Genomic DNA, 21341 nt, shown 5'->3' with positions numbered 1-21341 from the left:
AACAGGCTTTGACTCTTACGAGGCAGTGCCTTGTGGGAATTAGAGTTCTGGTCTCCATTATTTCCTGGAGGCTGAAGAGCTCTACCTGTTGTATGCATCGTTGCATGGAATATTATGAGTCAGCTCAGCCAGCCAAAAACGAAGGGGGACAGGAGACATTGGCCTCATTGGCCTTATCAGGCAATAGGGGAAAACAGGTTAAAGTTGAAATACAGTTCAGCTAGCAAACGTACCCTTAACAAGGTGTGGTGCTCTAAATCTTCTTCATGCTTTTTTGTTGTGGAAACATCACAATGCGGTTAATGAGATCTCTAACTTTTTTCCTGCTGTGGGGCAAAAAACATTTTCAACTCCTTTTTTCAGCGTGGAATGGTAGTTCTGAAGATTGCTCAATTTAAGTGGAGTGAGTTGTCCATCAGGCACTTATTCTTTGATATAGTAGCTAATGGATCCTGTGGTAATGTCACTGACAAAGCATAACTTTGTTTTAAGTAGAAACTGTGTTGCCTGTTGCTGAGTAAAACCACATTTTTGTATGTTACTGTTCTGGTCTTTTTAATAATGGCAACAAAAATAATCCCCCTCTTTCCTGCTCCCAAATTGAGTTTTGTTGCTGTTGTAATTTTTTTTTCCAATAATTGTCTATGTGGTGCTGCATGGAAAAAGAGTAGGGGAAACATGTGCTGAAGAGTGCTCTATTTACAGGTCTGCTTGAGAGAGAAATAAGGCTACAGTAACAAAGGGTCATAAGACACTTGTGCTCTATTGTAACCCCCTGAATTTTACTTTTAACAGTTTAACGCTCTCAAAAACAAGAAGAAAGGAATGTTGCAGAAAAGAGCACTTGGAATGCATGCTGCCTAAGATCAGGATAGATGCCTTTACATGAAATGTAATTGTATGACAGAAGGTGAGAAGTATTTTGTGTGAGGAATCAAGAGCTGCAGAGCTGGTGAGAGGATCTGAAAGGGGATGGACAAGGAACACTAGAGCTGTACAGAGTGTCGGAGGTGTGGATGAGGCTTTAAATTTCTGATCAGGGAGCAAGAAAAACAATTTAGCTGCCGTGTACTAGATGTATTTGAGATGATACTGCAAACGATTTAAAAGGTATCAAGGGATGGAAGGTAATCCTTCTTATGGGATAATGAGTGGGACAGGAACTTAAATTAGGAGTTTTAGAGATGATAGTGTACAAGAGCACCCTTGTGGTAGGGTAAACAAATTCTCTGGATATCCACAGTACTGGGAAGGAATTGAAATAGTAGGCGATTTTGGAGACTAGTTATGGTATTAAGGGATCTGCCTTCTTACCTTTTTCCTGAAAAGAGTTTTTTAACTAATTTTTTTTGTAAGCCAGCTGCCCTTGAAGCCTCCAGATCAACATGTCTTAAGACTATGTAAGTAGTCCTTTTCAAAATCCTAAATCTCTCAGGCTGCATATGTGTATAAGTTCATGCTTATACTTTGAAACGAGGTTTGAGCCAAGTCTTGCTCTGTTTCTTGGTGATAGAAATATCCTATACATTTTGCTATAATTGGATGCTCATAACCTGGTTGAAAAAGCAGTGCACAGCTTGGTGTAAGATGTACTTCCACCTGTGGCTTCACACTTAGTTTCAGATGGGCACGTTTATCAAGAGAGAGGAATACAGGGCTGAATTGGACTTTAAGACACTTTAAGGTGGCAGTGTCTAGTATACCTGTATTTGTCCTGTAATTTAATGTCCCAGTTTCGTGATGTACCTGAATATACCTTGCACTTGAAAGAGCAGGGTTTTTACTTCTCTGATGTGTTTGTGAAAAAAGTTGAATGTTTTTATATGCTGTAAAAATGTACCATTTCTTAATATATGTGTATGTATTTAAAAACCAAAACAACAACAAAAAAAGCAAAGAAAATAAAACATCCCAAACCAAAAAAGAACACAGCCTGCTGTTGAAATGCTGATGTCCTTGTGAAGGCCTTCAGACGTTGGGCAGATTCCTGGTAGCGGCCTGAATAAAAGCAGCACTTTGAATAGAATAAATAGGACAATCTGTTTATCCAAAAAAAGGCAAAAAGGGGAAAAGAGGAAAAAAAAAGAAAAAAAATTAAAAAATTTAAAAAAAAAAAAAAAAAAAAAGGAGGCAGGAAGATTTCTCATTGACCATCCTGGAGCAATATTTCTGTTGCTGAGTTCCTGAGACTGCTTAGGGAAGGTGCTGGACCCTGAGGTTCCAGGGTGCTTTTCAGGAGCTTAGCAAATTCAGACAAAAAAATAAATAAATATGTTAGTATCACTGGGTTAAAAATGACATTCACATTTACAGGAAGAACTTTCAGGCTGCAGAAAACGATGCCTACTAAACAAGAGCCTGACCACCATCTGCAACTTCAGACACTGTATTTTGTTGCCTGTTACTTGTTTCTGCCTTTGGGGTGGTAGCTTTCCACAGTGAATCTGACAGCCCAGTCAAAATAATTCATAAGGCCAGTGATGAAAAGTACTCTTTACTTTTTCTGGTGTAAATAATCTTTGTCATTCTTCATCTGTCCTGATTTTTTCCCTTGTTTCTTTGCTTTGTGTTTTCAATATGTTCTTTTAATAATTTTTGGAAGATTTTTGGATGTAAAAGTCAATACCATAGAAAAGGCAAGACCCAGCAAGAGCAAAGCAGGCAGATAGATGTCGTGGGTTCAAATAAGCATATCCTTTCTGTCTGCTAGGAAGTTCAGGATGAAATTTCGTTAGATCATAATGCTTAAAATGGTCTTACGTTTTGTTAAAGGCATTGTTCTGCATGCGTTATTACATTAATGTAGGCTTCAGCGTATATCTAGATAATGAAAAGAAAGGTGCCACCATTTTTCATAGAACGGGAGCACGTGTACTGTTTGGGGCTCCATAACCAGAGATTTAATTACTGATGTCTTAAACAGGGTAGGAAGCAAACTCAGAGCTTCAGGGGTGTCTTTATGGCTCTCTCCAATGTTCTAGGTTTAAAATATTTTCTTGTTTACATCTAATGGTTTCACATTGCTGTTGAATAACAGCAATGGGTTGAGTTGGTCTTCTGCTCTGTTTGGAGAGCTTTTTGTAATAGAAGCATCCTCATCTTATACTTCTGAAAACTATTCCTGCTGTCACTAGTTTGAAAATAAAAAGCATCTATGTGTATATGTGATGGATTTTTTCATTTTATACAATTAAAACAACTTGAGAAAGTTTGAGCCCTTTGTTGGGGAGTGAGGATGAAAAGAGTCCTCCTGCTTTCAGCAAAGGCTGTTCGGTAAAAGCTGCTTCGGTTCAGTAACTGTGAAACTTCAGCAGTTGTAAAACAGAAAATGACTGTCAGATTGTTTGTAGTTGTTTTGGGGAATCTATCTTGTTCACTTCACCACCAAATTCATGAAAATGCTCGTTACTGACTGCACATAAACTTTTGAGACGTTCATTGCTGGGCAGAGAATAGTCATGTAAATTACAACCCCAAAAAATATTTTTTTGCAATTCTGTAGAAGGAAGAGATTTAACAGACATTGACATTGTGGATTTAACATTGTGTTGACATCGCATTGTTATGCATAAAACACGGTTGGTTATGCTGCTGATTTTTGTAAGGGTATTTGGTCTGCTGTAAAAGCCGTGTAGAAACCCTCGATCTCTGTAAGCATCTCTGTAGGAATCCTTTGAGCTATTTTTTCCTCCCTATTTCGAATTGCTTCCACGTAGTTTGGGAGTCCCAACGATTTGTTTGTGCCTTCTCTAACATCCTAAATGTCTGCAGGTTCTGCGCAGATGTGGACTGGCAGGATAGTAAGTGCATTTCAGCTCATACCAAGATTTGGTGGAAAGAAGGGGGGAAGCCAGTTGATGCCTGCTACCACGTAACATATGAGGCTCAGCTGGACACAGGAGTTACCACTTTAAAATTTGGGTAGAACTGTTGGGATTGAATGAAGGTTTTTGACTCTTATGGCTCAGATTACTTTTTTTTTTCTTCACTGCTAGCAGCAGGCCAGAGCTCTGGTTGAAGATTGAAGAACAAATGAAACTGTTATCCAGAACTAGACTAATTTGCCATCTTCTTTCCTGCTTCATCCCTTTTTTTTTTTTCTTTTTGTCCCTAAATACTTATGATACAGAAGGCTGAAATCATAATATGTAGAAGAAAGCAGGCAAATAATCCCAACAGTATAAGCTTAAATCTGTGACTTGCAACCAGCCTGCTGTACAAGAAAACAGATGTCATGCAATAAATTAATACTAGGCTGAATAATAAGCAAGATATATTGTTAAAGGGCTTTAATGCAAAGAAAGTGATTTCAGACTTTCATATGCTTGTTTTCTGTCTTTGTTTAAATGAGGCCCTTGCATGTGTTTTCTTTCCTTTATTCTTTTTTTTTTACACACGTTTGAGCTTTGTTGGGTTGAGGACTCCGTCTCTGGTTGGGCAGTTGTGATTAACTTATACTAAATAGGCAGCAGTAATGTGATTTGAGAATGAAAAGGATTCATTTCTTCTAAATGAGGGGAAAAACCCAAGGTTGAAGGAAATAGTTTACATAATCTGTAAACTAGTCAAGGAGCTGAATATTTATGCAGGTTGAAATTGACGCTTAGTTGCCCTCTAGGGGTTTTACATTAATACAGCATATGCTAGCTTTTGGGTGTTTTTTTCTTTCAGAATAAAGGTGGGAGAAATCTTTGGAAAACTTACATGCTGACAAATCTGTGGTGGTGGTGGAGGCATGTGTACATCTGCATTCAGCAAGTGAAGCTCATTTAGTTCAGAATGGAGAAAAGATTTGGGGCCAGATTCTGATCTTAAAATTTCCGATCAGCGGAGGAGGAGGTATGCACGGTCATTTTCATTGTCCTTATGGAGAAGTCAGGATGTGCCCCAAAGATCTTTCAGCCCTAAGCAGAGATGGGAGACAAAAAGATGCCCAGGGATGTAACGGTGCTGCTGAGGAGCTCAGGGTGACCCTCAGCTCCTGCTTGCATCCCAGCCGTTCAGTGCTGCTGCTGTACGAGTTCCTGGTGTCCTCAGCCTCCCCTGACTAGCGCATGGGGTCTTCTGTCAAGTCTGGCCTTAAAGCAGCTGGAACCACGTTTATGGACCCAGTTGAGACTGTTAGAGCTCCCGTCTTCCTTTTCTGTTGCTGTTAGGGACTTTGTCATACTGCTAAGCAAGCAGCTAACAAAACCTGAGTATTTATTGTTCATTCGGGTAGCATGTGATATTTCCTAGGAATTATCATCATGCCATGGGAAGAAACATGACTAAAGTGGCTTAAATGAAAGCCATTTCAGTTTTCCTCACCTAACCTTCTAACATTTCATTTGCCAATGGTTTTGCAGCAGATGCCTTGTTAGTACTTCTTTAAGAAATAAAATTGCTAAATAAATACTTTTAAGTGCAGTTGCTTTTCTGATTAGGAAAACCATGCTTTTGTGATTATTTTTGCTGTTTCTTTCATAACAGTAGTGAGACTGTGTTACTCAAATCTTGTCGCATCAGAAACAAGATAGTTGGAGCAGGCAGAATAGGTGGAGTTAAGCAACTGCGTCCAAGCTTGAGTATGTGTGCATGCAGCTGGAGCTTTTGCTCTAGCCTTTGCTCCAGAATGGTGACTGCTCTGTAAGTTGGTCGTAGTAAGCTGCCTGTCTTGCATTTATTCTGGATAGCATCAGCCTCATCTGTTCACTTCAACATCTCTGAAAAGCTTGAAGAAAGCATGCGTTACTAGCTCTGGCAGAGTGTGTGGCATGGGACAATTCCTGATAAAGTGGAGAATCATGATCACCCTGTTCTTGCAGGGCACGTGGCAAACTCCTTCTGCAGCAGCTGGCTAACTTGCTTTGCTACCTGAGATCAAAGGTAGCTTAGTGAACACCTTTTACCCCCAAACATTTGATGCCTTTAGCCTGTAGCAGGGCCCATATGTGGCACATGGTGCAGTGCACTTTGCGTGAGAGCTTTGGTCACTTGCAGGAACACCTGTGAGCAAGTCTGTGAAGGTGTGGATGCGTGCAAGAGCTGCCAGGCTCAGAGCAGTGCTCACAGCTCATGGAGAGTTTTCTGGGACCCCAGCAAAACATGGAGCTGTGATGCTTTCTCACTTCAAACATCCTTTGTGCAGCAGTTTCAAAGGTGCAGGGAGAGTATGGTGGCTGGATTATTTGCTGTGCAGTTCTTCTTAATAAGCTGGTTATCCCAGACAGCTTACTTAAAACAAGTACTGAGGTACAGAACATGAAAGATGTGCATTGAATAGGGCCGAATCTATAAAGGTAGTGTATTAAATAATGCTGGATCTTGCTAAACTTTGATAGTGTGCTTTCTTGTCACATTAAGACTGAGCTCTTTAAAAGCATGAAATGAATAGGGAAGTGTGGCTTCTTACCTAGTCAGTGATGCATGTTCTTTTGAAATGTGGTTACCGTTGTAGAAGGTATCCAGTATAAAATTCAGAATACAGAAACACCACTTAACTTTTTTTTCTTTTTTTTTTCCAAAAAATTGTCCTTTTGGTTCTGTCATACATAAAGCACTGACTAGTAAGTACCTCATCCAGCACAAATGCTTCCCACACCTCCACACCAGCATACGCTGAAGGCTACTAATTAAAAAAATAAAAGAGACTAAATTTATACTGCAAAACAAGATTAAGTACATGGTAGCCCATTTTGGAGCTGTTGGAATGATGGTTGGGATAGCTCATAGGAAGAACTGTTATCTGTAAGGGAAGGTCACTTGCTCCTTGTAAGGAGCACAAGTGTATTAATCTTCAATATTGCATCCTTGTTCGATTTGGCAGCAGGCTGCAATTTTGGCCCTGTTCTGTATGCCCCCACCCTCCGGCTGAAAGCCTGAAATCAGTTTGGCTTTTTCTTAAAGGATTTTGTGTTTCATTCAGAGGAGGAAGTAATGATCATAAAAATCGGTATTTGAACTTGGAGTTAAGATCGTATGGTTGGGAATGTAGCAAATTGAACTGAGGGGGGGAAAATGCATCTCGAAACAGGCTGCTGTAAGCTGGAGCTGGTGGAACAGCTGTGGAGCAGCCTCCCTGCGAGTTACATAAATGACCTGCTCTATCTCCACCGTGTGGTCGAAGGACACTACTGCTGCTTCTGCCAGGCGGTGAGTCTGTCTTCTTCATAAATCTTTTTATTGAAACTCAGAGTTCAGCTCCGGAGTCGGTCACTGTGGGACAGAGGGAGGGGGATGTTGTTGCTTTTACTCAGCTGTGATGCTAACTTCTCAGCTGTCCCTGCGTGGCTCAGCAGCTCCTGCAGGAGAAGGGAGGATGAGCAGCGGCGAGGCTGCCCTGCGCTGCTCACGTCGGATGCACTCGTTCAGATAGGAGCAGGCAGTGACAGACAGTAGCCATGGGGGAACTTGCATTTGTTCCAGTTCTGCCTCTTCCAGTGCCTGGTACGGTAACGCTTGATGTCAGGGATACTTACGGCAGGCTGGGAGGAAAATCAGATCAAGGCAGTCTTAAAGAAAGCAGTTGTTACAAACCAGCATCGTTTAACTGGGTGGCTGTGCTCGCTGGGCAGGGGTTACCCGGACCTGTGTGTAAGGAAGTGCTTGCACTTGACAAGAACATTCCTAAAGCAAGTATCTTCTGTAGGCAAATCGTCATTTACCCAGGTAAACTGTTTCACATGAATGTTTTTACTTTGCTTAAAAGGATTTATTTATTTTTTTAAATTTCAATAGGAGGGAAAAAAAAAAAAAGAGGTCTGCTTGTCTTGAAAAATCTGTCTGAATCTGCCCAGCAGATTGTTGTCTCTGAGCACTTCAATCTCCCTTGCCTGAGAAAGCACAGTCACCGTAAAGCCTCACACGTAGTAGCTGTGCCCTTGCAATTTCTCTCATCTTCATCTTTCTGAGGACACAACCCTCTTCTCTCTAATGCTGTGCTCTGGGTGTCTTACCTAGCCAGGAGCAGGAGGGCTTGCCTCTTAGCTTCTTCGGAGCTGGTTTGCTAGAACTTCCTACTGGTGCTGCTGTGCTGTAGTCCTGTGTCTGGGGCAGAACACACATACGTATGTATTTGTATGTATATACACTTACAGATGTGTGTATACACACAAAAACAACAGAAGAAGCTGACAAATCTGGAAATCCAGGATAAGAGATCAGACGTGGGTCAAGCTTGTGCCTACTCCGAACTAATGAGTAGGTATTTCAAGGCATCCTCTTTGCCAAAGCTCTGTTTGCTGTTTAAGTCTATGTTCTGTTGAGGTTCTAATGAATAAAGACATCTTACATTTTAAGGTGTATTAAAAAAATATATCTTCTGGCTTTGTGGTTACTTAAAACATTTCCACTGGTCAAGTTCATTTGTGCATTCGGAGTTCCTATTAAATTAAAAACTATAACTTTTCCACCCCTCATCCCACAAAAGCTGTTTGAATCAGACGTGTTTCATGCAGTACTGATACACAAAGGTACGGTGAGGAGAGCCGGCCTGTCCTTGTCCAAGCAGCAGAACTAAAACCTGCTGAAAATACCATGAGATCACATGCGTATGTATGTAGATGTGTGTGTATATATATATTTGACAACTCTGATTCTAACTCTAATTACTGCAGTGTGGCGTGGTTTCATTATCAGTTTAAGTAGTTGTCTATTGTCTGTTGTACTAATTGTGCTGGCTTGAATTACTGTTCTTGGCTTTGTCTTCATTTTTGTTTAAAATGTAACAATTTGCATCTTTCTTATACTTGCTGCTTTTCAGTTTCATTCACCGTTTCCTAGTGCTCGGTATGAAATTTAGAAGAAAAGGCCCCGACGATCTTCTGTGAAGAAGGGACGTACAGAAGTTCTTCCCTACTGTTTGGGGGCAGTGCCTTGTTTTAGGATTTCTGGCTGTACCTCTAACAAACATCCACAATTCTCAGTCTAAATGCGAGCAAATTTTAGACATCACAGCATGGATAGTGACAGGGAAAGAGGTTCCCCAAGTACAAACCTCTGCATCATGTGGAAATGGGACTATGTCTTTGTCATGAACTGCTTTATTGATTTATTTATGACTCCTCAGTGCTAGTTTCTTAACCTTTTTTCCATAAATTCAGTCTTTAATGATAGGTTTAAAAACAACAAAATCCCTGCTACAGTTTCTGTAAGAAATGTAAATCAACAGCTGAGCAATGGCATCGGTTCTGATACAAGCAGTGGTGGAGCATCTCTACGTGCCCTTGTAATAATCAGAATTGGCACGGTACTGTTCTTTAAAAACAATAACATAAATTGTGCACGGATTTTAGAACAGAATTTGAATAAGCCATTGATTTCCTAGATTCCTTTGCAAAGCCCCTTGTAGGCCTTAATTTCAGAAGAGAAGTGCTCTTGACCCAGGTACGAGCAGTTGGCCATAGGCAGGATCTTGTATTACCTATGATGTGTTTAGGAGATGATTTAGGAGATGTATTTAGGAGAAGATTTTTCATCTTTCTTCTTTCTCTTCTCTCAGAGACTTGTCAGTGTAGACGTACTGTGCAAGTGATTGTGTTTTGAAAGGCATGTGAGAAGTTTGTGCTTCAAGGTACAAGCCAAGCTTACAGTCAATAGGGGTTAGGAAGAAACTTCACTTGAGAAAATGCTGTGCCGTAATGTAGACTTTCTGGCACCTTTTTTTTTGAAGCAGCTATTACTGACTTCTGAGAAAGACAGCATGCAGGACGGCTGGGCCCTTTGTCTGATCCAGTATGTCATCTTCTCATCTCTAATTGTGAGTGTCCCCTGGAGCAGAGTCTTCAGATTTGTTTCTAGGATATTGGTAACACATTTTCTTCCCCAAGGCAACGTGTTTAGAGAAACAGTTTCTAATTTGGGGGAAACTACTCTTCCTCTGCATGTCACAGTTGTGCTGTCTGCCTTCCCGACAGCTCTCTTGCTTTCTGTTTACCTCTTAAAGATGAGTGACTTTTTCAGCATTTCGTAGAGGAGCTCAGAGTATGCTGTGGTGTATTGGAGGATCCTGTCTGCATTGTATATTTTAAGACAAAGCTGGTTTTCCATGGTGCTCTGGAGAAGATTGGAAGATTGGTCAGGAGGAGATACCTTTAACGTGGTGAATGTCCCTTCTCTAAGATCCCTGGAACCGTCTCTCCTTCCCAGTCCTGCAGTGTTTGCTACTGCCCATGGATCATCTGCCCCAGTACAGAGCTGGCAGCGTGCTGGAGCTGGAAAAGCTGAAATGGAGCAGCTTTTTGGGGAGGTGGTGATGGGCAGGAAAAGGGAAAGTATATGACTGTGTGTTATATCAGCTGAATATTTGTGGAGACAAAGTATTTGATCTGATAACAGGTTCACTTGAAAGAATCAAGGTTATTTTATGTCAATTTTCTCTTTGCCCTATATAAGATGCATTTAATTATTTCATGCTATCTCCCTCTATTCAAATTAATCTGAGTCTTATATATATTGTTGCTCAAATTAGAATAATTCTTTAATCAGCTGTGTTATGCAAGCCATAGTAGACCAGAATGGGAAAGCTTCTCCTGGCATACTGACGATGCACGTATTTTATTTGTTATTGTAATTTAAAAGTAAAATCAGAAATATTGATTTCTACTTGACTGGAGAGATGATTTAGTTTGAATATCAGACTGATCTTAATCAGGTGAGAATTAATTGAGTTGGAGGTATTAGATATTCAGTGATGTTAACTGAACCATGATCAATCTACAGAGAAGCTTTCTTTTGTACTGTGTTAGAAATATCAAACAGCTTGTACTCTGCTATGTAAAACAATCTTCTCGTGTTCATCCTACTACTTGCTCTGGCTCATTAAATGCACCAGTGATCTACCCTCTGCATACTGAATAATCTTCCAAGTAACAAGCGAAGAAATCACAATTTAGTACAAAATTAAAAGCACAATAACTTCGCCGTAAAATGTTGCTGATAAAGTTTTGTGTCACTTTAATGATTTTGTACAAATATTATAAACAGAGGTTTTAAAATCTTGTCCTCGTTTATGTTTTAACACAACTGTTTCCTCCTCCTCCTACCATCAACCCCCAAATCCCTCCTGTGCTTGGAAATCTTTTCTCCACCCCGTGGTAGAGCTCCAGGACCGATCCAAACCTTGGATAAAACGATTTCCTTTTTTTTGCAAGGGAAAAAAAATACCCCAGGAGTAGAGCATAAGGCTGGTCTGGATCATGATACAAGCTATTTTTTTTATTTTTTTATTTTAAGAGTGTGATAGCAGTATCATAAGTGTTGCGAAAATATAAATGGTGAGATAACACCTCTGTAGGACTTTCTCTTAAGTAGTAAAATTGTAAAGTCTTTAAATAAACTAGAGCCAGACCCGAGAGGATCAATTTATCTTGATAATGGGGAATATTTCATTTATTTTATGTACAAGAACATGTGGAAAAGAGATACACAATGATTGAGAAGTGGCAGTTCAGTATCATATTAATTGCACAATGCTTTGCAAGATGAGGGAATAGCAAAGTGCTGCGTGTTGTTATGAGTCTGCAAAAAGAAAAAAAAAAAAAAACCTTAAACAGCTTTCATATTGTAGTTTATACACTTAAAAAAAAAAATAAATAGTAATCCCATAGCTTTGTTTTATCACCAGTTTCCATGCTGCTGCTTGTCTGGTGATAACTCACAAACACATTTTGTTCTTCTCTTGCATTGCACGTGGAAGACTCTCATATTTGCCTAAAGACATAAATACCTGATTTAATAAAGGAAAAAGTTTAAAAAATAAATGTTATGGACATAAATACCTGATTTAAAAAAGGAAAAAGTTTAAAAAATAAATGTTATGTAAAAGTTCCCTACAAATACAGCCTGTTTGCTGGTTGCTCCCCTTTATTAAATCACAGAAAATCAAAACTTTCTCATTATTTTTAATGCTTGTGATAGAGCATTATGCTCTAAGCACTATTCTCTATGAAGTTATTTCTTTGTGTGTTTGCAACCAAAACTTCTGCAGCAGTCCGAAGTGCAGATACTGCCATTTCATTTTGCATTCAGCACAGGGAAGAGACCAGCAGCTTGCCTCTATATACGTGAGGGTTAGAGGAGGTGGTGGTAGGCTACGTAAAGAGCCCTTGCATCTTACATACTGTGTTGCATTCTTCTTGTCCCCGGTTTACATGTCTGCAGACACTGAGATGTCGAATTGAACCGCATCTGGTTTAAAGGTATGGAAGAAAATCATTATCTTTATGTTGCAGAATTGTGACAAGTTATGTCAGATGTTGGCTTGGCCCTTCAAGTCAAATTCCTGCAAATTTTTATTTTCATCATACAGAAGCAAATGCTTCTTGAACCTATAAATATGTTCTAAGAGAAAAAATGGGCAGTACTCTCCCTTTTATTTCTTTTTTCTTTAAATTTAGTATTGTATGTACCATGACATCTGGTGGTGGACCTCCACCAACCTTGTTGTAACTAACTTTCTGGTAATGCATCTGATCTTTCAAAGTTTGAAAATCATCTCTTTTAATGTGTTGAATATCGCATGTGCCTCTCTGCCTGCTTGGATAGATGGGGAAATCATTTATCTAGCCTTTACCCTGAGATAAATGAACTATTGCCCAATTTCACTTCAGTTTCCATCTGTTTCTCATACTATCTCGTAGTCCAGTTATAAAGCAGAATTAGAGTGGGGGGAAGCTATTCAAAATTAATAAGGAAAAACAATCTTTTAAAATCCTGACTATTTTTTAGCAAAGATTTATAAGGGCTGTAAAGATTTTTATGTACAAATTTCTTCACTGTGTCAGTCTTCTAGCTCTCAAAGACATCTTAACAAAAAGAGAGCTCTGTAACCTAACACAGTTCTTAATCATCCATCAAACATACTAAATAAGGGACAAACATTCAAGAATAATTCTTTGTGCCTCCAACATTATTCATGTAGAATTTACAAACAGGATAAAGTTTAATAAAACAAAACCAAAGTTGGCTGAGACACCTTGAGCAATAGTTTTAGAAGGGTTTTAAAAACTACTTCTGTTCTCTTGTGACTTTACGTGTGCCAGGACCTACAGAGCAGCTCTTCTTCCCTGTGTTTTCTGTGCCCTGCTTTCTCAAGGAGCTGGAGCTGGGATAACGCTGCTCTTCGATGCTGGGCAGGTGGAGGCCTGGAGTCAGCAGCTGCTGGGGTCAGGACTTGGTGGCTTCCCCGTGCTTCTCAGTGCCCGAGTGCTCCCCAGCCGGTCTGTGGAAGGGCTGCTCAGTGACACGAGGCCCTCACATCTGTCCCTGAAAATCACAGGAGCCGAGTGGTAGGGTTTTCTTTGCAAGAGCTTTGAGGAGCTCAAGCTGATGTTTTTCTGCCAGCAAGGCATTTTCGCTCCATCCCTCATTTTATTTAGCTTGTGCTGCCTCTTGTTCTGCTTCTCAGCTAGTGCTGCCGATCAGCTCTGTCAGCTGTGAATAGAGGCCAAGCTGTGCTTGAGTTTCCATGCTCAGCAGCTTTCAGTGGTGGGGCGAGTATTTAGGAGGTTAACACCATCATGTGTCTCTTAAAGCACGATGAGAGGAAGGAGTACTGGCTGGAGATGCCTGGCTCTGGTAAGTGCAAATAATAATATGCTGTTGGTCTGGATTAGTCAAGCATCAAATAACTCCCAGCAGTGTAGAACGATGTGTATGGTCATTGTTCTTCCTTGATTAAATCAAACACTGCCAACTTGGAAATAATATTTCAGTTTGTGTTGATTTCTCATCTCTTTAAAGCCGTGGATCAATTTCAGTTGTCATACTGGGAAGAAAAGTTAAAACGCCCCAGTTCCTAATGATGGAGGTGTAACTGGTATTGTTTGTTGTTTGAAACCTGCTCCATTTCTTGGTGTTGTTGCGCTGAATTTGCAGGCTGACCCAAATTTGCTTCTAGTTTCACCGCTACCTGAGGGTCTGTTGTGGCAAGGAGAAAGAAAATGGTGTTTCCCCGCATGAGCTTGTAGAGTCATGGAAAGCTACTTGCTAAGGGTGTAAAGGTGGGATTGTGCCCGCGATTATTCAAAGATGAATTCTGCCCTGAGAGCAATTGTTCTTCCTATCGCAGGCGGTATCAGCAAACGGGCTCGTTCGGAGCTCGAGGCTGGGGTCCCCAGAGCCCTGATTTCTGCTCGTAGCTGTTAAAATGTTCAGCTACAATGGGTTTGTAATCACATCCTGCGTACCCGCTCCTTTTGTGGCGTGTCGCTCTGCGCCCTGAAGTGTTGGTCTACAATGCAGGCATTGCCCGAGTGAGGAATGTGTGGTGATGGTCAGATTACGGAGATGGAGATGAATTCTTGGTCTGAGATGCTATCTGGAGCTATTGTGTGCTATTGGTGAGATTATTCCCCAGGCCAGTAGCTGTGATACTTTGTGCTGATCAACAGCGAGCTGCTTTGTTTCATGAAAGAGTTGTGAGCAAGGCAGAGCACAATTAAAATTAAAACAACATTCTCCAGGTTTCTGATAAACACTTACACCTAAACCCATCCTGCACCACAGTCCTCGCATGGCTGTCAAAGGGATTTCAAAGTGCTGGAAATGAGAGAAATGATTTAAGTTTTGTGTGCTCGTAAGGGGATGCCTGATACCTTTCAACCTGCTCATTTTTTTCCTCCGTTACTAGGCATCAGCGCTGCTGAAGCTGGATAGCTGGGAGCAGTTTTATCACTTGGCAGCAGCGCTTTCTACTTGCCCGACCGCGCACCGCAAGCGGGGACTTTGGAGCAGGGGAATGCTTGCAGCTGCAGCTCAGGTTTTGTTCACGGGGACATCACGCCCTGAGCCAATCAAGGCTGCTGAGCTAACAAGTGAGAGGGACCTCCTGTTGTCTTGGGTGTTTTTTTTTACTTCACAGCTTCCAGGAGGAATGATTACTACAGAAAAACAGCACAGCACTTAAGGAAGCGCCTGTAGAGAGCAGAAATGAAGCTGGTCACTAGCTGAACCATGATCTTTCAAAGACTTCCGATGTTTTTTGCAGAGAAACAAAGGGCATTTTTAGAAATGTGATAATAGGTATGATATTTCTGAGGTGCTGAGGTAGGGACATTCAATGTTAAACGCTCCAGGAAACAACAGGAAAAATGTTAGAGTCACCTTTAAAAGTCGAAGAAACATTTTGATAACCTAATAGCGTGCTCCCCATAGTGTTAGGCTGCTTCATAAGCTTCAGCTGTTCAGAAGTGTCCTCAAAATTGTGTATTAAGGTGATTTGGGGTCTAAAACTAAAATAGATACCAAAGGAGGGCTGAGAAGTTGAACATGGTTGTTAATAGGTACCTTTGAGCACAGGTTACCGTGTCTTTCCAACTAGTAATTAACCAATTAATTTAATCCTTTTTTTTTTTTTTTCCATACTTTGATCTGGTACATTTTCAAGTGGAACGTGGTGGTGCAAGCAGTGTGTAACGTGAGTTGCTGTGTGTGTCAAAGTGCTCAATGGTAATACGTTCATACTTGGTGGTGAGACGTCACTTTTTGCCAAGATACAATTTTGGCAGGGCAAGGATGCCACACAGTCACCAAGACTTTGAGTAGACACTAAAAGGTTAAGGGTTTTCTGGTGTTTTTTATGAAAAGCCTAATATAGGCATATGCTGGCAATAAAAATCATGGGTTGAGATTAAGTTTAATACGTGGGGGAGGGAGGGAAGCAGAGGGTAGATGCAATGAAGCCAAATCCTGCTTCATCTCCAGGCCTTGCAGACACGCTCAGGGTGAGCCCAGGCTCGAGCTAGGAGCAGCAAGCAAAGGTGTAAGTTTTATGAAGGATATTTAAGAATGTAGCAATGTTTGTCCTCAACTTTTTGCATACTTGATAACTACCAGGAAGAGCTTGGAAGAGGAGAAGGAGGTGGAACTCTGGGAAGGGACACTGTAGATTGGACTTTGTTCTTGGCTTGGTCACTGGTTGATCTTGGACAACTGGCTTTCTCTGCTTGTCTTTTTCTACCTGGTGCTTACTAACGTAGGCTCCTTTGAACAAAACACTCTGAAATCTTCTGGTAGGACCAGCAGCTCACTCTTACCTAGTTTATTATTTAGGGAAACATCCGTACAGGGTGCTGGTAACAGTGAGGCATATTTGAGTTACTCCCAGATGAAAAACAGCCGTAAGCATGACTTTCCTGTCCCCTCCCAGCCCCCCAAACTATTTGTGTTTCAGCATCTCACTGACTTGTTCTGGAATTTGAATAGTATTAACATACAAAGAGTTTATAAACATATTTATATTTATAGATAATATTGTATCTAATTAAAACAATTATAAAGTTGAAATAATGTAAAATATTTATTTATTTTTATATTTTCCTACCAATTGTCCTTTTTTTTCCTCCCTAGCATTTACTAAATGCTGTAAAGAAACCGGTTTTCTCATGGTGGTGAAGTGTCGGAAAGAGAACACAGCACTGAAGGACTGCCTGGTTGGCTAGTAAGTCCCTTGCCAGCTTGTTTTGCTACATATTTTTGGCTGTACTGATCTAAAATTAAGTTCTAAATCTCAAAAGGGTTTTGCTTGTGAGCTGGGTGGTAATTTCCTGAAAACTGGATCTTTGCTTTAGAATAAAAATGGGATGGTCTGGGCTGTACTTGAGAAGGCTTTATTTCACTAATAAAACTGGCTAGAAGGACTTGATCATTTCAATTGTAATGGAGCCAGCATTTCAGCAGCTCAGATGAGACATAGCCCTGTATGCACCCTGCTGAATTGTGTATGTGGGGATGGGAGCAGGAGAAGCACCTTTGTATTTTGTTCATATTCCCATATTGAGACAGAATAAGTTTGTTTTGCTTTTCCTTCCTGATCTGTCTTTCAATATTTAGTCTTTGCTCTGAAAGTGTCCTGCTGCTGCTGTGAACAGCACTAGGAAATTGTTAAGGTATTAGAGGGGCTGACCTGATGCTACCCACAGTGGATTTGGGACTCATTTTGAGTCCCAATTTAGCCCCACTGCCATCAGCCTGAAGTGATTCTTGAATTTCTTAGTGTGAGGGTTGGTGTTTTTTGAGCTTGATGTGGGTAGAGGTAGTTTTTGGGTGGAATGCATGTCCTGCCCTGTTCAACTAGAGGCTCATGTTAAAAAGCCTTTAAAGTAGTGGTTGGGAATAGATGGAAAAACCTGTGCAGCTAGGCAAGTGTTCAAGCCAAATTGCAGCAAGAACTTCCTGGAGTTGCTCAGTTTCAGTGGTCTATGAGTCCATGTGGTAAATTCTGCCTGTTTAAAAAAAAAACACAGCACAAAAACCAAGCATGCGCTGTGGAAAATTTATTTAGTGCTTGAATAAATGTATTTAAACGTAAAAGTAAAATGAATTAAATGTAACAATCCAAGGCCCTACATGTTTACTATTGAAGCCATAAACTTAACCTTGTTCCCATTAAACCCAGAGTAGCTGTTCAGGTATAAAAATACCCATGTTATCTAGTAGATTCTCATACTGAAGAAGCTAACTGCAAATAATAAGGAATAATTTGGCCTCATTCAAATATCAGAAGTATTTCCCTTTCTCTGCTTTCTTTATGGTTTCAGTGCATAAGCATGGAAAGGCCTCTGCCTCAAGAGAGAGCACTGCTAGAAGAGAATGCAGACCAACTCTGTATTTAGGCTTTAGGAAGATAAGTTTCACTGCTTCTGTGCTTCCTAAAAAAAACAACAGACACACATTATTGAAAGCAGACAATTTCTGTGGGTGTGGAAGGAAGATCAGTTTTGAGTGCTGTTCATGTAGTATCTGTTCCATATCCTAATATGTAACACAGTATTTTGTTTGTCCTGTAGCTATTCTGATCCGTCATTCTACGAAGAATGCAAAACAGAATATTTGAAGCAAAGAGAAGAATACAGAGCAACTGGAATTAAGAAAAAGAAACAGAAGATTACTTCAAATATATAATTAAAATTTAAAATGAACTTTTCAAATTTTATATCCAACTTAACTTGGTTTAAACATTTCTTATTAATCATCAGTACTTCTCTGTGTGGAATTTAGCTGAAATTCCACAAATGAGATGTAAATAAAATCACTGAACTTGCAAGGTCTACATTTTGTACTTTCTGTAATAAAGGCTATAAAGCATGCTCTCATGGTTCGCAAGAGAAATTACAAAGGTCCCCTCTGGACCTGAGACTTTGTCACAAGCTTTAAATTCTGAAAGGCTGTTTGTTATTTTATCTAGTTGTATGTGACAGGCTACATAAAAATTTTAGGGTGAATAATTTAAGCTGTATGAAGTGGTTTTAAATGAGGTGTATACTGAAATTGGTGTATTTTCTCATCAAAGTTGAGGGTAGATGGAAACATTCTCCATGTTCTTTCAAGAAGGGCAGCAAATGCAGAAGGGAAAAGCTCCTTGGACCAATTTGCTTCACCATTTTCATGAAAATGAGTGCCTGATACTACTTACTTTCTCAAGTGCTATGACTCATAGTTTGACTCTGCATTGTCAGAAGAGAGGGTTGCCCCATGCCTCGCTGCTTCAGCTCCAGAAGAAAGGAGTTGTCCAATCTATATTTTCCTTGACAATAGGAGAAGACACACTGAGGGCAGAAAATACATTAAAAAAATCATGGAGAGCAGTATCCTCCCCCACTTTCATTCTTCAGCATGGAGATGATCATACACGCTTCCATCTTTCAAAAGTGGTAAGTGACCACACTTGCAAAATTATTAATGGATGAGTACATAAACTGAAGATGCTGGTCAGTTCTTAAACATCCATTCATCTTGGTGCAAAAATTAGGTATAACAAAGTCCCTGCAAAAAGAGAGGTATACAGAGGATCTTTTGTATACAGCTAACTGAAGCTGCTGAACTGGAGAATTCTCAAATGCATCACTGGAGGGTACAGTGACTGGCGTTGTGAAACTCTTCATATTACCATTTCAAAAGATACCCCAAAATAAGACATTTCTTTACAGGTAAGGAAAGACTATGATGATGAAAGTTACATTGTAACAACCGTGGCTTGTTTTAAAAGCAGTAATTAGCCTGAAGAAGTAATATTTGCCATTTTTTTATTTGACTTACTTTGCATGCTGTTTTGCCACAAAACTGGTATTGCTCCAAAGCTACTCAAGTGGGAAATGCAAACCAACCTCTGAGATGTATGGATGTAAAGTATTTATGGTAACATTGCAGTGTAGTCCTTGCCCTTTATTGGAACAATAACAACAACAATATTGCTTCCACTATTAGATAGCGGATTGTCTGGAGGATTAGGGAATGCTTGAGAAACAAAGACTAAAAGATGTACAGCATTCTGGCTTGCCAGGCAAGCTTAAGTCACACCCAGCTCTACAAGTAGCCAACACAGAATGGGTTCTACGGACCTATAGGGGGTTTTATGGACTAGAGTTTCTTACACATGTAATGCTTTTGAAAGTAGAGTTTCTTACATGTGTAAGAAAGTAGTCCATAAAACTCTAGTCCATCTTAGTGCAAGCATCTTGGAAAACAAACAAACAAGAAGCATTTCAAATCAATTAGTTGTAATTACTTTTTTTTTCCTCCGTCAGAGGAACCCTAAGATAGATGCTAACCCTCACTTAGTTATATCTCAAAGTCAGCAACTATTCTGCTACTCCAATGTGAAGGAAGACCTACTACACTAGAGGCTCTCCATCCAGAGGTTTGTGTTCATCATTTTTGGCAAAAGCCTGGACAGACATGCTTTGGGCTGGGGTAAGCATCCTCATAGAGGCAGTGCCCTGTGCTGCCAGCACCTTGCTCTCCTGGCTTTCACTCAGGCTTGTACCACCACTGCTCACTACAGACAGGAACACCAGCAGCGTGGGTGTTCCTTCTTTTCAGGCCTAGCAAGAAGCACTGAGAAGGAATGCCAGTGCAGTGACTGGTACAGCTGGTAGAATTTACACCAATAACAGAACAAAGTCCTGTTTAACCTGCAAGTATTACTCCCCTACCATTTTATACGTGCTTCATATGCACGACTGCAACCACCCGTGCTTGCTTGCCAAGGAAACTCTACTGACAAGCCTGAAATTGCACCTACTAAATCATGCCGTAACCCACTCACTTTACCTACATAGTTGCACGTGTAAGAACTGGGTTCTCACACCTCTTCCTTTGCTGTGGCATTTAGAGCTGGGCTCTGGCATCAGCTTCCTCCAACACACCCACGGCCTTGATTTGATGTTTCCTAGTTCTGAATTCTTGATTTCACACCTTTGTATTCGTCACGTCTTGTGCGGTATCTTGTGTTTTAATTGCATTTTCACTTTTTATTTAAAGTCAAAATGAAGGAATGAGAACTCTGAAGTGACAAACTCTTATTAGTAAATGCTTTGGGTTTTGCTTTCATCGCGGCTGCAGCTTCTCCTTTCTACTCAGGTTAACAGGAAGCAGCCCTAGATTCTAACCAAGGCAATAAAGCATCGATAGTACCGATAAAGCAGTAATGGAGTGAAGTGCATTCTTCCTCATACTCTTCATCAAGCAGAGCCTGCAAGATTGTGTTCTGTTTACAGGTCCATAAAGATATTCAAATACATTTGAAATAAGCGCTCCTTCTAGTTATAGGAACAGTAAGCATCTGGTTATTCGCCGTGCCTCTCCCCTGGATCAAACGCCCTGCTCAAACACCCTCAGCACAAGTTACTGCCCCTTGCACTGCCTTGCTGCTCAGAATGCTTCAGCTTTCATCTCAAAGCACAACGCGATGAATTCTGCTCTGTGGAAGGGAACAGACCGAGGGGCACCGATTTCAGCTCACGTCACGACACTTAGTGACGAGAATTTTACAAAAATGGTTCAACTGCTGCTTGCAGGACTTGAGAATATGCAACAAAATGAAAGTGAGGGCTTACCTTTAGTGCTGATAATAATAATAAAGAAGTACTTCTCTCATTGTGCCACGTTCATGCAACTGCAAGTTGCATACTCTTCCCCCTACAAAGAGAAGCAAAAGTCTGACCCATTAAAAAACATACTTATTTCTGTAGTTGTGCTGCACAAAGGAACAGGGAAACACCTTACCTTTTTTCCACCACTTTCGTTCACTGAACCTGTCCGAAGAGCAGAATAAAACGCAGGCGAGCTGTTCAGCTACTGAAGCTTTTCACTCTTCCCTTACTAGGCCACAACATCATTAAAAAGACAGGTGGCTGACCATAGGATCCCCCAAGTCTACTGCAGTTTTTGAAATTAAATCTGATTAAATCTGTTTTACATCTCTAGTATAGTTCATATGCTTACATGGGCTTGTGTTGAATTCTTTGCCATGGCTATTGTTTTCCTGTACCTCCACCATATGTCTGGCACAGCGCTCACCTTCTTCCAGCTGTAAAAATTTGACAGCACATTACAGCTAATTTGGGAGTTGGCTTTTCTTC

General features: G+C 40.5%; 1 protein-coding gene across 1 annotated transcript in view; it reads left to right on the top strand.

Annotated features, from left to right (window-relative positions):
- CMC1 (C-X9-C motif containing 1) overlaps positions 1 to 18029 on the top strand; it is a 37266-nt gene extending 19237 nt beyond the window's left edge. The window contains exons 3-4 of the mRNA XM_038174373.2: positions 16330 to 16420; positions 17769 to 18029. Of these exons, the coding sequence (XP_038030301.1) occupies positions 16330 to 16420; positions 17769 to 17883 (206 nt within the window). The 3' untranslated portion in view covers positions 17884 to 18029. The remainder of the gene's footprint in view (positions 1 to 16329; positions 16421 to 17768) is intronic.
- Positions 18030 to 21341: the final 3312 nt, after the last annotated feature.

This window comes from Anas platyrhynchos, chromosome 2, assembly GCF_047663525.1.
Source record: "Anas platyrhynchos isolate ZD024472 breed Pekin duck chromosome 2, IASCAAS_PekinDuck_T2T, whole genome shotgun sequence".
Taxonomy (NCBI): Eukaryota; Metazoa; Chordata; class Aves; order Anseriformes; family Anatidae; genus Anas; species Anas platyrhynchos.
This window is presented reverse-complemented; position numbering and strand designations above follow the sequence as displayed.